This window comes from Prunus persica, chromosome G1, assembly GCF_000346465.2.
Source record: "Prunus persica cultivar Lovell chromosome G1, Prunus_persica_NCBIv2, whole genome shotgun sequence".
NCBI classification, from domain to species: Eukaryota; Viridiplantae; Streptophyta; class Magnoliopsida; order Rosales; family Rosaceae; genus Prunus; species Prunus persica.
In genome coordinates, this window is record NC_034009.1 from 1,753,619 (window position 1) to 1,769,553 (window position 15,935).

General features: G+C 37.4%; 2 protein-coding genes across 2 annotated transcripts; one reads left to right on the plus strand and one right to left on the minus strand.

The window, feature by feature from the left end:
• LOC18791125 (armadillo repeat-containing protein LFR) lies at positions 5,077-8,310 on the plus strand. Its single transcript, XM_007222912.2, has 8 exons — positions 5,077-5,314; positions 5,622-5,791; positions 5,994-6,136; positions 6,250-6,503; positions 7,059-7,164; positions 7,267-7,405; positions 7,477-7,622; positions 7,754-8,310. The coding sequence occupies exons 1-8, from the start codon at positions 5,128-5,130 to the stop codon at positions 8,007-8,009; spliced, it is 1,401 nt and encodes a 466-aa protein (XP_007222974.1). The 5' UTR covers positions 5,077-5,127; the 3' UTR covers positions 8,010-8,310.
• On the minus strand, positions 8,545-11,912 carry LOC18789438 (3-ketoacyl-CoA synthase 20). Its single transcript, XM_007222753.2, has 2 exons — positions 10,908-11,912; positions 8,545-9,498 (listed from the first exon to the last, which is right to left on the minus strand). The coding sequence occupies exons 1-2, from the start codon at positions 11,682-11,684 to the stop codon at positions 8,710-8,712; spliced, it is 1,566 nt and encodes a 521-aa protein (XP_007222815.1). The 5' UTR covers positions 11,685-11,912; the 3' UTR covers positions 8,545-8,709.

Here is a 15,935-nt window from a genome sequence, read left to right on the forward strand (position 1 = left end):
CAAGTCTGGGAAGCTAGAAATAACCTTGTCTTCAAAGATGTTACTCCTCATATTGTCCGTGTTCTCAATGTGGCTGGGCAGGTTGGCTTGGAGTTCTAGAACCAAAATGTCAAGCACGCCAAGGGTCCTTCAGCCCCGCTCCATATCAAATGGAAACCTCCCCCAAGGAGCTGGGTCAAGTTAAACTTTGATGGCTCTATCCGTAATAATGTGGCTGCCTCTGGTTTTGTTATCTGTGACTCTGACGGCCATGTCTTACTCGCTGGAGCTAAGAACATTGTTGACAACACTATTTTCATGGCTGACTGTATGGCTCTTCGAGATGGCCTTGCTTATGCGATCCATAGAGGTTGGCGGAATATCCTTGTGGAAGGGGATTCAAAGCTCATCATTGATTGTGTTAAACAGGAAGCGGATCTGTCCTTCAATCATATCTATCGCGAGGCGAACTTCACGGCGGATGCCGTTGCAAATTTGGGCCATGGGCTCAACCCTTCTAAGCTATGGGAGTCGGGCTTGCCTTTGAATTGTTCGGTTCCTTTCTTCTTCGACCTGTTTGGGCCTGCTTGTCCGCGTGGTTTCTGTTTGTAATTTCCTTTTTTTTCATTAAAAAAAAAATAGCAAATTCACCGTAATTCTGATCATCTTATTTTCCTCTTCTTAGAGCCAGAGAGAGGGAACTTGCTGCTGCCTGCCTCTCAACAATAATAGGATCTCCATCAAGAAGACAAAGGCTATCCCAAAAAATGGTTGTTGTGAATCGAGGGGGCAGACCACTAATTTCAACTTCTTTGAGCCTCTTTTTCTTTAAATCATACCAAGAAAGCCTATGGTCTAATTCTTCATCGATATCGTAGTCTATCTTCAAAAGAACCATTTTGCCATTCTTTGAAACCACCGAAGGCTTCATCTCAACGTCAGGTCCTAGGTTAATAGAATAAAGCCGGCTCCAAGATTCTGTCACGCCATATTCCTTCATAATCCAAGCCTCACTTGGAGACTGGCCGAAACGATTAAACACAAATAGTCTCCCAAGACCTCCAAATGCAGGTTACCATTGTTAATGTTAATCCTGTCAACTGGGAAGGGAAACTCCCTTTATTTCTCACTGGCAAGATCAAGGGTTACTATCGTGTACTTATATACGATCGTGTACTTATATAATGTTAATGTTAACTATTTCAATTTTAGTTTTTGGTTTTTATTTTTTGTGCTAGAGTATAGAGGAGAATGAGAGTGAAGATGAGATTGAGAGAGATGATGAGAGGGGAGGATGAGAGGGAGGAGTAACAAAAGTGAAAACAATTTCAAAATAGATTTCAGTTTTTAGTTTTGTTTTCACTTTTATTACTGTCCCTCTAATCCTCCCCTCTCAATCTCATCTTCACTCTCATTCTCACTTCCATTCTCCCTCTTTTTCCTCTATTCTCTAACACCAAAAATGAAAAATGAAAACTAAGAATTAAAATTGAAATGGTTATCAACACGGAACTAAGGTTTCCAATATTAATTTGGATTCCTGGCTAATTTGCATATGTAGGGGTTAAGATGTATATGGAAAATATCTCTTAAACACTATTTAGTCAAGTACTTGTTCGTGAAAATGAAACTAACATAGGTACATATAATTCTTTCATAGTGACACACATAAGATTCCATCGAATGGAAATTCCTCAAAAGTACCTAACTACAAATCTAAGTCCAGATTTGCAACAGAAGCAAATCAGTTCTTACTCCTAGGGAAAGTACATATCCCACAAACTTAGCTAAAATAAGAATCACCATGCCTGAAATCAAATCATATATTATTCACTTTTCTACTGTAACTGACCAATATTGTATAATTATAATTCAGTCACCACATGATGTTAAACTGAATACATAATTTCATTTGGCTCTCTGTTAATAATAATCTCCAACATTCATGAAACCAAAATGACAATATATAAAAGAAGCATTCTTTGAGATTTTGGACCAAACAACATTGTGCAAATATAAAGATGAGGCAAGTCAAAAAGGAAATTTTCCGGGATAAATTCTCAAATTCTCTTTTTGTAGGGGTAGATATATTTCTCTTGAGACAATTATAAACTTGGCTCCGTTGCTTGATCTTGAAATTTTCAGCTCATCAAAGCCATCCTACGCATCAAAGATAACGTTAGAATTCTCACCAAAAGTTTATCCTAAATTCAAAAATTCAAAAATTCAAAAAATTCAAAAAGAAAAAAGAAAAAAGAAGGGAACTCTTTGTCACATGCAATTTCATTTTGTGACCTTATCAAATTCACAATTTGACCCCAAAAACAATTTCATTTCCAAGTTTCGCATAAAACTGAAAATGGCGAATTGAAATCAATTACCAGACAACTTTTAAAAAGTTTTCCAGTTTCAAAATTTTTATGTCAGTTTTTTAAAATTTAAAAAGAAAATGAAAACTGAAATAATCAGCTCTACATTTGTCATAGGAGATGAGAAACTCCTATAATTGTTGCTACTACTTGCCATCATATTTTTTTGAGTTTGAAAGTTAGGGTTTCAAAGAAATAAATCTCAAATAGTTGAACATAGAAAATACTCCCAGCTTAGTTTATCAGACTATGCTTCGATACCATGTTGGAATTTTTTGGTAATACAAGTAGCAAATCATTCAAGAGATTAATATGCAAAGATATATCTACAAATATGATTAAGGACTGAAGACAATCTCTAATACATTAAGGGATTTTGTCACTATTCTTAAAATCCGTGCCTAATGGAAAATTAAGTAAATTTGTTTACCCAATATACGACGGTATTGATGTCCATTCATTTAAAATACGGATGATAATAACAATAGGAACTGTTTTGTGTCTTTAGTATTGCAATAGGGACGGTTTTGTGCTCCTTGATGTTTATAAGGACGATTTAACCATGTTCTGTGCCAAAAAAACAGTTTTTATGGACTGTTTCCCAAATTTCTAGTAGTGATAAGAGAAAGAGAATGTTTTTTATTAGATCTCAGAGGTCTAGCTTTAGATTGATTAACATTAGAGAGCAACTCTCTCTACAAAATATCTATTATAAGGCTCTTTAAAGCCCACTTGCTGGTTTCCTTATCAACCAATGATCACATGACACCTATGTGGCCTCCTAAAAGCACTTCCACCCATTTGTCATGGTAAAGCGTAAAGGGAGGCAATTGCTATTATTATTCACGTGAATAGTGGCAGCCCTTGCAAAATGCTTGTGGTGTTTCCACTCATTGCCATGACAACCACTATTCACATGAGATATGAGGAAAGAAATTTGTATAGAGTTTTGATATGGAAAGTGAAAAATATGACTAAGTATTTATTTTTAAAAAATTCTGAAATTTTTAATTTTTTAAAATTAAATATTTTTGGTTGCTGACGTCATCATTGACGTCAGCAAACTCAGGCTAGAGCAAGAGTTGATTTTGCCTGAAGGCCAGCGTAGGCTTATAGAGCCCACCAACAGCAGTGGCAGCATTTGTCCTCTGGAAGCCTGTTTTGGGCCTAAACCCCTCTTGCCTGGGGCCGCTGCAACTGCTCTAATAGGCTTACAGACAAAAACAACAATTTAAAAGTTTCTACCAAAAGTAGCTGGAGCTGACGCTCGAGCTGTTTTTAGTAGAGAGTTACAACAAGGGCATTACACTAAGTTTAACACCAACCAATTACAGGATCACCATCAAGAAGACAAAGGCTCCCCTCACAGATTGTTGTTGCTGCATAATCACTGGGCAGATGACGAATTTCAACTTGTTTGGCTTTCTTTTTCTCCAAATCAAACCAAAAAAGCCTAATTAGAGTTTCCAGTAGCAGTTAATTATTTTACACCTTCCAATACTCCCCCTCAAGCAGAGGCGAGAATATTGATTGAGCCAAACTTGAACAAAAGGTTTTCAAATTGAGCTAAAGGAAGCCCTTTGGTGAAGATATCTGCCAGTTGCTCATTACTGTGGATGTACGATGTGCAAACGACATTAGACTGAATCTTCTCTCTGACAAAATGGCAATCAACTTCAATATGCTTGGTTCATTCATGAAACATTGGATTGGAAGCGATGTGAATGGCATCTTGATTATCACAAAAGAGAGTCATGGGATGTGGGTCTTTAAAGCCCAAATCATTGAGAAGTCCCTAGAGCCAAATTAATTCACAAGAGACAGCAGCCTGACTCTATATTCGGCTTTAGCAGTTGAACGAGCAATGACACTTTGTTTCTTGCTCTTCTATGTGACCAAATTTCCTCCAACAAAGGTACAAAATCCTATGGTGGATTTCCAATCAATTGGGCACCCTGCCCAATCAGCATATGAGTACCCTATAATTTGACTGTTTCTATTTTTCCTCATCAAAATACCACGACCAATGGAACCATTTAAGAAGAATCTGTCAAATGATCATGTAAAAATTACTTGTTCGTTTCCTTGAACTCATCTGAAAATCCACGTAAACATGTTGTTGGTAGAGATTCAAAGTCTTTACCAAGTTCTATGCACCAAGAATGATGAATGTTGGTCTATGTAGGGGTCCAAATCTGTAAACATTTGATTAGACATAATCATTCCAACCTCTAAGCATTTTGATTGTATAGTCCATATCGAGATCGCATTGACAATTGGATTTGATTGGTATAGTCCATATCGAGATCGCATTGACAATTGGAAAGAGCTTGTCGATTCATTTAATAGTGGGGTGTGGGGTGTGAGGTTGATGAGTTTTTTATTTTTATTTTTTCTGCTCGGTGTGTATTTAGGGGTAGTTTGGGAAGATAGTGGGGTTTTCTTAGAAATTGTGAAAATTTGAATTAGAAGTTGGAGTGAATTTAGAATATGGGGTGAACAAAGAAAAGTGCGGGGTTTAAATAGAAAAAATTTGTATCAAAAAATATTTATATAAAAATAAAAACAAAAACAAAAAGCCATGAAAAGTGCATACACACCTTTTTTATTGAAAACTTTACTCAGTGGGTCACGGCCAAGTCAAAACATAGCCCAACAACCCATTTAGGCCCAATAAATAACGGGGCGGACACGGGTCAAAATTATTTTACCTGCCCTAAAATTAAAATACGATCCCAAAATCAAGCAAGCAAAATACCAGCGAGAGAGGGAGAGAGAGATGCAGAAGAGGGAGCAGAGCAAGTTAGGTGGAGTGGGTGGCGGGGCCTCGGCGCCGCCGGCGAAAAGAGGCCGCCCATTCGGAAGCGGCGGGAATAGCGCCGCAGCTGCGGCTGCCGCCGCCGCCGAAACGGCAGCTCCGTCGACTCTTCTCGGTCCTTCCCTCCACGTCCACAGTTCCTTCGCCGGTCAGTTTATCAAAACCCTCAACCGCATTGCATTTCAGTCTAAAATTGTTTGCAATTTGTTTAGAAGTTTTAGATATTTGTAATTTTTAAGTTATTTTGGCTATAAACAAACCATATATTCCGATAATTGAATTGCCAAATTGTAAATGAAAGAAAAATAAAAGTGAAGGAACAATTTTTGGGGAACTGGGTAGCACAGCATGGAAATATGTAAACTTATTGAAAAGGGTATCAATCACAGGAGGTGAAAAGTTTGCTTATGAGTATTGTTGGACCTTCTTACCAATACATACCATCTACATTGCAGATCAGAACAATAAAAGGATAGTTCTGGCTCTGCAGAGTGGGCTGAAGAGTGAGTTGACATGGGCATTGAACACTCTCACATTACTCTCTTTCAAAGAAAAAGATGACATGCGCAAAGACACAACCCCTCTTGCAAAGATTCCTGGCTTGCTTGATGCTCTCCTCAGTGTTGTATGTCGTGCACTCCTTTAATTTCTGATATCTGCAATTTTATTTTTTATGCTGAAGTTTTGGGCAGCTCTCAGTTGGTCATCCTGCACTTTAAATTCAATAATATTATTACTTTAAAGCTCACACATCAAGGAGTGCAGATGAACAATTAGGAGCTTGTTCCTGACAATATCTATTGACACTACGTTGTTGTGATTAACAGATTGATGATTGGCGTGATATAGCCCTTCCGAAGGAACACGTAAAGGCGCCGAGAGTCAGAAATTTGGGTGCAAATTTGCTTGTAACTGGGTTTGGAAATGAGTACGAGGCATTAGGTTCAAATGGCACTCTCCCACTTCCTGGGTAAGCCCTACAGGTTTATGGTCTTCTCATGTGTGAATTTCCAGTTTGAATGTCTAAAATCATCTTTGATACGAGTAATTCTAGACCTGATTTTGGCAATATTCACATGGCAGCTTGGGATCCAGTTCTCAAGAAGCATCGGTGCTGAGTAATGTGACCAAACTTCGTTCTTCTTCAGAGTGGTGGCTTGATGAAGATGGTCTGTTTAATCTAGATGAAGAAGGTCGAGCAGAAAGACAGCAGTGTGCTGTTGCTGCTTCCAATATCATTCGCAACTTCTCTTTCATGCCAGATAATGAAGTCATTATGGCCCAGCATCGCCATTGTCTGGAAACAGTGTTCCAGTGCATAGAAGATTACCTTACAGGTGAGAAACATTGTCTTGTAAAGCATTATTTATTTCTTGAATGCAGTCAGTCTTCAGTAAATAATTTTTTAGCTCAACTTTAGGATTCCATTATTCAGTATAATTATCTATATGTGAGATGTTTTAAAAAGTTCGAAGTAATGTCCAGTTACAAAACTTAATGGTGTGATTTTGTTGTGGGTGATCACTTATACAAGTACCACAATATCCTTTTAAGCCTGCTCACTGATAAGAATGTATAGCTCTTATTTGCATTCAACTTTCCAATGTTGTAGCTTAATAAAAAGGGTTATGTTAAACTTCTTTCTGTTATGGACATATTTTACTGGCAGTGTTAATCTGTAGGCGTAATCCATTTTAAAATTTGGTTTGGAGCTTTTCTGCTTGTATACTTCTTTCATATTTGGGGATTCATATCTTTTTTCCTATTTGAGATACTTTTCAGAACAAAGGAACTAGCAACCTTCGAGTATGAAATGATGCTAAATATTTCTTCAATGCTTCTGTGGTTATGCTTTTATAATGGAATGACTCTAATGCTCCCTATGTTAACAGAGGATGAGGAACTTGTGACAAATGCTCTTGAGACAATTGTAAATTTGGCTCCGTTGCTTGATCTTGGAATTTTCAGCTCATCAAAGCCATCCTACATCAAGATAACGTTAGAATTCTGATCTACTTTTATTTTATTTTGTTATTCTAGCTTAAGCTCCCTTTGTTTCCAAATTCTGTTTGATTAATTAATTAATTTTCTATCAAACAGAGGAAAACGAGCAGTTCAAGCTATCATGGGGATGCTGGGATCTGTAGTCAAAACCTGGCATTGTGCTGCAGCTGAGTTACTCGGGCGTCTGATCATAAACCCTGATAATGAATCTTTCCTTCTTCCCTTTGTTCCACAGGTTAATATTCAGAAACTCCCCTGTTATAAACGTGTTTATACATTGTATCTGAGGCTAAATGAACACTGCAGATACATAAGCGATTGGTTGATCTTATGAGCTTACCATCAGTAGATGCGCAAACAGCACATGGGGCACAAGCGGCTGCAGTTGGCGCACTCTACAACCTCGCTGAAGTTAATATGGACTGCAGGCTAAAACTAGCTAGTGAGCGATGGTGAGGGCTCTTCTTCCACCAAAAAACATCCACATAATAAATAATTCAAGATCAAGAATTTCGATCATGAGTTTGGAAATTAAAATTTGTTGCTGAAAGGACATTTCTGTTTAAACTTTACAAAATTGCAGGGCAATTGATAGACTGTTAAAAGTTATCAAGGCACCCCATCCAGTTCCTGAAGTTTGCAGGAAAGCTGCTATGATATTGGAAAGTCTTGTGTCTGAGCCACAAAACCGAGCCTTGCTGCTAGCTTATGAGAATGCATTTGCTGAAATACTATTCTCAGATGCCAGGTATTCCGATACCTTTGCCAGGATTTTGTACGAACTGACGTCTAGACCAAACAACAAAGTGGCAGCAGCCCGTGGTGTTTGGGGAATGTAACCAAATATTGTATCCTCCGGTGATTTGCCTCTTTATAAAGTTATTGGATTGATCCTCTGCTAACAAGTCTATGATCTAATCTATGTACCCGATGACGTAGCAACAATTTGTAAGAATCTCAAGTGGTTATTCAAATGCTCTCTTACGTGGTGTAGTAATTTGGAAGTGTAATTGTGTGAATCAGAGTCTACACTAGTGTATGTATACATATGCTTTGGTTCTGATTTTAATGTATACTATATTTAATCTGTATGAACTTCTTCTTCCAGTCAACTTTCTTAGATTGAGACTTTTGTTCAAATTCCTGTATATTTATTTTCGGGCTTGTTTGATGGAACCCACAAACAATAGTGACTGCGATGTTCTCGTCCGGGAGATTGTTAAAAATTATCGTAGCAGGTAACGTAACCGTAGAATTAGTAACACTATTTTGTTGATCGTAAGTATGAACAGTACCTAAAAATAAACAAAGAAGAAAACTTCATCGTCTCACCCCTGTTCATTGCTCTGTTGCTGAAGAACTTGGGGGACCTGGTTTTGGATCTCAAGGCATTTGTATTGTTATGTTTTCGTAACAACCAAACATTATGAAAAAATTACATTAAATGAATCAGCATCACAAAGAAACACAAAACGCTAAATGAGTTATAAACATAGAGTACTCATAGTTTCTTCCCCAAAAGAATGAGGTTTTAGTTCATTAAGAAGCCTTGCATGGTGCCACTTTAGGCACATCAACAGGAAATTGATCAATCTCATCTATCCAAGGGTTCTTCTCTTTAGCTGGATTAACAGTCCTCAAAGCCTTCCACACAGCACTGTTACACTTGAAACCCGACCCGAACGCAATCTGCCACATCCTATCACCCTTCCTCACTCTTCCCTTGGCCTCAGAGTAAGCCAGTTCATACCACAAAGAGCTGCTTGAAGTGTTCCCAAACCTATAAAGTGTCATTCTCGAAGGCTCCATGTGCCAGTCACTGAGCTCAAGGTTCTTCTCCATCTCATCCAGCACTGCTCTCCCACCGGCGTGAATGCAGAAGTGTTCGAACGCCAGCTTGAAATCCGGGATGTAGGGTTTGATATTCTTCATCTTGAACACCTTTCTTGCCACCAAAGTAACAAAGAAGAGGAGTTGCTCTGACATGGGTAGGACTATTGGGCCAAGTGTGGTGATGTTGGTTTTAAGGGCTTCTCCAGCAACAGCCATCAAGTCTTTTGAGAGAGCAACGCCGACTCTTTTTGTGTCATCTTCCCTTTGGAAAACACAGCTGTATGCTTTGTCATCTGAACCTTTATGGGTGCGGACAGTATGCATGAGTTGGTACTTTGAGCGGCGGCGGTCAGAGGAACGGTTGGAGAGGAGGATGGCGGCACCGCCCAATCGGAAGAGGCAGTTGGAGAGAAGCATTGAGCGGTCATTGCCGAAGTACCAATTGAGGGTGATGTTCTCCATGCTTACCACTAGGGCATAAGAGTTTGGGTGCACCTGTTACACAACATGCCTTCTACATCAGTTTAGGTTGCAAACAAATGACATACTTAAGACATGATTCAATCTAATTTACAATCTTAATTTTAATCTATATAAATATAAACATACCTAAAAGGTAGCCCAGGAAAATTAAATCCCTGTGTTTAGTTTTGTGTATATTTCAGTTGCAAGTCCATTAATTATCTATTTATGACGCCAATTGCACACCAAGACGTCCTTTTAATGACATCCCGTGTACCAGCTGGACATGTGGGCAAGTTGTGCACCACCACTTTAAAAAATGGTTCAAATGTTGGTTGTTACATGTATAACATTTATTACCACATTTAGAGCACTTCAATTCCTTTATCACGGCAAAAGGTAAGGACAAGTAAGAGCGATTATTATTCACGTTAATAGTATCTGCTTTAGCAATATTTTTGTTGCTTTTCCACTCATTATCATGACAACTCAAGAGAAATTACTATTCACATAAGAATAATTTTATTTATATGTATGAGATTAATAATAATAATAAATTACTAGATATGTATAATAATAAAAAATTATTTTGAATTATTTGGTAATATTTCATTCTTTTTTCAATTTTTTTAATTTTTTTTCTTCGTTGACATTAGCGTGATGTCACAGTCCTTAAGTAACAGCTCGGGTTGTTCTTACTTTCGAGCCTGTCAGGGCATGGTGGAGCCCATGCCTTGCCTAGGCTATTTTATACCGCTAGAGATCCATTTATGCATGGTTAGCCTTTTGCCAGCACATGCCTGCTTGTGGAAGTGCTCTTATGAACCAATAATTTGGAGAAATTTTTGTATGTTGCTGGTGTACCATCCAATATACATGGGACGTATGAAAATATTTTATTTTTATATCCTATGTGTATTAGAGAATATTTCCACATGTTCCATGTGTATTTAAAGGTGCTGGTGTACACAGAACATACAAAAATTACTCATTTAACCTATCACTTTTTATGTTGTTTTTTTTATTGGAATTATCGCACTTCTATATTTGAGGTGAAATCTATCTATACTCACAACATATACATCACCAATGCAATCCAATGCACATGAGATAGTTGAATTTTTTTTTAATTACTAAAAAATTTCTTAATTTATTGTTCCATTTTATTATACATGTTGGATATATAAAAACAGATTATTTGATACCGAGTAATTAATTTACAGTACGTGGTAAATTGATGATAATTTCAGCTTTTCAGGTGTACATATATATACATATTAAAAGATTGCATTTGATACTTGTCGATATTTTGTTGGTATTAAGTTGTTATATATTCTAGGAGTATAAACACAAGTATCCATTATCCATGGTAATTAAACTAAACAATTATTTTATATTTAATTAACCAAAAAATAAATAGAAAAAGGCCAGAAATAACAAACCTGGAGAAGCTGTTTGGCAAGGTCAATAGAAATCAGCCCAGCACTGCAACCCATCCCACCAAGATTGTAGCTCACAATATTCCCTCTAAGCTTGTAGTGATTCACGACCATGGCGGACAAAGACGGCGTCGGATTGAACAAGCTGCAGTTCACCACCAAAATCCCAATATCCTTAGGCTTCACCCCAGTCTTCTCCAGCAACTCGTCAATGGCACCAAACATCACCATTTCCGCCTCCTTCCTCGCCTCGGCCATACACGGGTTCGGCGGGACCCGCATCACGGCCTCGGGCATGTAGGTTTTCTGCCCCAGCCCGGCCCTCTCAAGAATCTTCTGCTGAAAAGCCAAGTTCTCATCAGAGAAGCTGCCTGTCAGCTTAGACCTCTCCATGAACAGCTCACGTGTGCACGTGATCGCATACTCGGGCTTGTAACAAGCAAAGTTCATCAAGTAAACTTTTCTTGGGCGGGTGGTGAAGTAGAGGGTGGTTAAGAAAACCAAGAGGCCTGAGCACAAAGTGACTGACACAAAGTTGAACTTGAGTTGGTGCCATAATTGGACAAAGTCCTCGAGGGTTAGGGTTGAGAGATGGGCCGACGCTACGGCCATCAAAGGGACTAGTAAGAAGTAGACGGCATTAGAGATCAAATAGTGGTACCCAAGTTTGACATACTTGAGCCTCACTGATAAAAGAAAGTTCGGAAGAGCTTTACGCCCTCCCGACGATTCAGGTCCTAAGTTCGACTTCCCTTCCTGGTTATGATCCTGTGCCGCCATTTTACACAGTCAGAACACTAAATTTAACAAGTTGCAAGAGGCAAAGAAACTCTCTAAGAAGTTTTGATGGTGGAAATGAGAAATACAACTTGTATATATATAAGTGTTGGTGGGAGAATGTAGAGAGGAAGGGAGAGTTGTGTGGTGTTTTTAAAGGGCGTGAGGAGAGGGAAGGAGGGGATAGGGGGCCGGGAGGATGCAACTACCCCAACGAACATTTAATTGTGAAACGCGGGGGCATTGAATTTTCGCCAACCGGGAAAATGGCGGACTTTGATTGGGGGTTACCGAGTTTGACCACTGGTTGTCCAGTATTTACTGGTTTGCCATTTGTTGTTACGGTCTGGTAGTCTCTGCATCCCGTGCTCTGTACGACCAGTGTGCACTGTACACCTCGCGGGGTATGTGTCAATTGATGCGTGGTGCAAGCAATGAGTTCATTCCTGCGTTTGGTGAACTACGTAGCTCCTCCTCCACAATTTTATTTTGAGCATTTATATTTTTTTTTAGTGAAGAAAAGTTTAAGAAGAGATTGGCTACTCTCACCGCCAGCGTTAAAGTAGATCCACAACCTCAAGTTGGAAGGACTTACGTTTGGCACCTAACTACCAGCTGCCACTAGTATGGATTTATATAGGAAATTACAGATCGTGCACTAATGAGGACTGTTGACAGCGGGACTCGAACACTGATAGGACTATACATAATGCAGGAACTTTACTTACCAACTAAACCAATCCTCATTAGCTGATTTTTTTTATTTATAATTTATATATTTGGAATTCTATATCTACAACTACAAATATTGATTTAACCATCCAACAAACATTATTAATTATAGGGGAATTAATTAAAGTGGTTATGTGTCGATAAAAGGAAATATGGGTATAATGTAAAATTGTTATATGATTATGTAAATAAAATTATTTGAGAAATCTATCAGTAAAGGGACTGATATAAAGAGCATTATATGACATTATCCAATATTAGGAGACCCAGTGTCACAAAGCCTCACTTCACTAGATATTGCTTTTGAGATGACCTCATTTGACAAGTAACTAAGCTACTATATTAATGATTAAAGCCTTCAAAATTGATCTGTCTCCTAATATTGATCAGATACAGCGAGGATTGATTTGTAATTAATATATTGTTGGGGCCATGTCTGATTAAACCTTTTATCAGCCCCTAAGGCATGGACATTTAGGGCCCAATAACCTACTCTTAGCCTTAGATGTAAGGGTTTCGACTGAATACAAGATTTGGAAACGATTTATAGTTCAAATGATTAAAAGAGTATATCCATTTATATTTATAGCATATCTTTGACTATCCTTTCCCTCAATATCGTCTATATCAATCAAAAAGAAATTATTTCGTTAGGTTTCTGATAAATATATAGCTCTCTGGTTACGTCAGTATATTGTGGGATCGATCTAAATACTCATACATGGATGTAGATGTTTTAGGGCATTTCTGTGTTTTATTGGACACCTTAAGGGTAGTTTTGGAAAACCACAAAGAGCAAAGAAAGAAGCCATGATGGGCTTTGCTGCTTGGAGTTAAAAGAAGGCCGGTGACAGATATATATAGAAGAAGTTAATGCGACCTTTGACCTTTATAAGTCATCCCCTCTCTTTAATTTGGTGTCTCTTTTTCTGACATCTCCTCTCAACAAACTTAACCCTTCCATCTCTAATTAAATGCACAAACTTCTCACCAACAAATTATCCACCAGACCAGACCCAGATCAATTTCGCTTGCACTTGTAATTACGTAATGGGAAATGGGTAGGTGCATATATTTGTGTAAAAAATTTGGGTCAGGCCAAAAAAGTTGGCACTACTTCTAATCTGTTTATGTTAGTCATGGCAGACGGGAAAATAAGCCTTGCACGAAATAATCCCAATATTTCTTCTCTGGTTGTATATGGTATCTTCTAAGGCATATCTTCTTGTCTTGTTGTCTTACTCTTGGAAAAATGCTTCATTTCTGTCTAAATCAATGATATCTTGTACGTGGGTTAACATGATATGAAGCTCATATTAAGTAGTGGGGACCTAATGACACCTCCTTTTACCTAAAAAAATACATAAGGGAAGAAAGGTGCATTTTAGGTTATTAGGGGTTTTGCATGTGATGTTAGCTAAGAAAATGCGAAGATTGTTGTTAATCTACTTGTACTTTTTCTTGTATGGCTATAAGTTTCCTTAAACACTCTAATCTTAGTTTGACGTAAAATACTTTGGAAACCTTTACATATAAAAAGAAAAATTTAGGATAATCAAATGAAAGTTTAAAACAACGCAGTTTTAGAGTATATAAGCATAACCATAAATTCTTTTTTGCAAAACATGCCTTCATCGATATTGTATCGATAACATGTATGTATATTTTGTCGATGACAATTATATCGACACATTATCAATAACCTATCGAGATAGTTTGTTCTTTACTTTTTTTAATAAAAAAAAAAGAAGAAAAAAAAAAAGAACAATCGTCCATTCCATTGTCACAATACAAACACCAAAAGTAGAAGTAAAGAATTCAGTTTTATAAGAAGTCATTACTTTACTCCTTAATGACGCAATTCCTCATTTTAAGTCAGCACGTAGGTGTTGTGATTGGTTCGTAATCAAGAAGGAATGAATTCTTGCATGGAAGGAGCCAAGCAATTTTTAAAGTAGAAAATAACCACTCTACTGAAAGAATTTCACGAAGTTCGTACACTTTACAAACCACTCTACTGAAAGAATTTCACGAAGTTCGTACACTTTACAGCATAGCACATACCCCACTTGTGCATCTATTACTACTGGAGGCACATAAGATAAAGAGACACGAACCCTGTCAAGGAGAAGATTAGTTTCCTTTCAATGAACCTATGCCTTTCAATCAGAAACGAGGGATATAAAATTCAAATATATATAACGTAAAGGTAGGGATTTCAATACTCACGAGAAAGGGTTTAATTTTGATCCCTCAACTTTTTTAAGAAAATCGAATCAATATAGTTAGCTTAGCTTGACTCATATATATTTAGCATATTGCACGTAATTTGATCTTAGAAACTTTCAACATGTATAGTTAAGTTAAGTAGCTTGCTGAACTAAGAGAGAGCGACGAATTAATGTTTTAAAAACCCAAAAAAAGATAAAAGACTAAATGGTGGAGTAAGATGTTGAGAGAGAGAGAGAGAGAGAGGAGGACAAATCTGAACCACACACCTGAGAGAAGGTTTAAAACCCATGATAGAGTAAGATGTTGAAAAAAGTGATCACTTGCTTTAAAACCTTCTCTCAGGTACGTGGTTCAGATTTATCCAACTCTCTAAACCCATCATGGGTACATGCACGTGCAATTAACGACTAACCAATAAGCATGCCCAGTTGACCGTGGGTTTGCTTGATGACATGTAGCTTTACTAATTATGAGTTGAAATCTCTGCTTATAGGATTGGTGCTTATATATATTTGTACTTGTCTTGAAGAGTTAAACTATATGTCGTTTCAATCAGACCAAAAAAAACCTATGTCGTTTCATTATTCAATTTACTTTTTAAATAAAAATATCAGCTCATGTGTGTAAAATTTTTAGTACACATTAGGCAATCCACTTCTTTCTTTGTACCATTGGTATATGAGGAAAAACTCAAGTGATGACTTCTCCGTTATGTGACAAATACTATCAGGTTATGTGACAAGTACTATCGAGTTAAAATAATGTCTTGAGTCACAAAATCTTAATTATACATAAAGACTTTATATATACATATATGATCACATTAGCTATAATTTTGTTCTCTTACTCTCTTTTTTCTTCTCTTTCTTCCGGTGTTAAATGTACGTAACAACACTTAAGACCGACATCACAAGTTATAATTATTGGATATCTGCTGCTCAATTTGTCACGAAGTAGGAAAGTTCGCATTGATCTTGGTACGTATATGAGGTTCAATGAAAAAGGGCCCAAACAATTTAATTGAGGCCATCACTGGATGTAGGTGGAGAGCCTGATGAGCATCTGTCTTCTTCTTCTTGTTCTTCTTCTTCTATGAAAAGATTGATAATTCGTATGTATTGAATAATAAAAATAGAATGAGGTACAGAACCTTTATACAAATACAATAGCCAATTAGGGTGCTGGGAACTAGCCTAAAATGGATCATTCCTTAATATACACGTCTACATAAAAGGAAGGAAATAAACTAAATATCTGTACAGATCAATGATTAATACTCAGAATCAATCA

Coding starts and splice junctions, on each gene's coding strand:
- LOC18791125 (XM_007222912.2), top strand. CDS start 5,128: ATGCAGAAGAGGGAGCAGAGCAAGTTAGGTGGAGTGGGTGGCGGGGCC. Junction 6,137..6,249: donor GGCACTCTCCCACTTCCTGG/GTAAGCCCTACA, acceptor TTCACATGGCAG/CTTGGGATCCAGTTCTCAAG. Junction 6,504..7,058: donor CATAGAAGATTACCTTACAG/GTGAGAAACATT, acceptor CTATGTTAACAG/AGGATGAGGAACTTGTGACA.
- LOC18789438 (XM_007222753.2), bottom strand. CDS start 11,684: ATGGCGGCACAGGATCATAACCAGGAAGGGAAGTCGAACTTAGGACCT. Junction 9,499..10,907: donor TTGCCAAACAGCTTCTCCAG/GTTTGTTATTTC, acceptor GTTGTGTAACAG/GTGCACCCAAACTCTTATGC.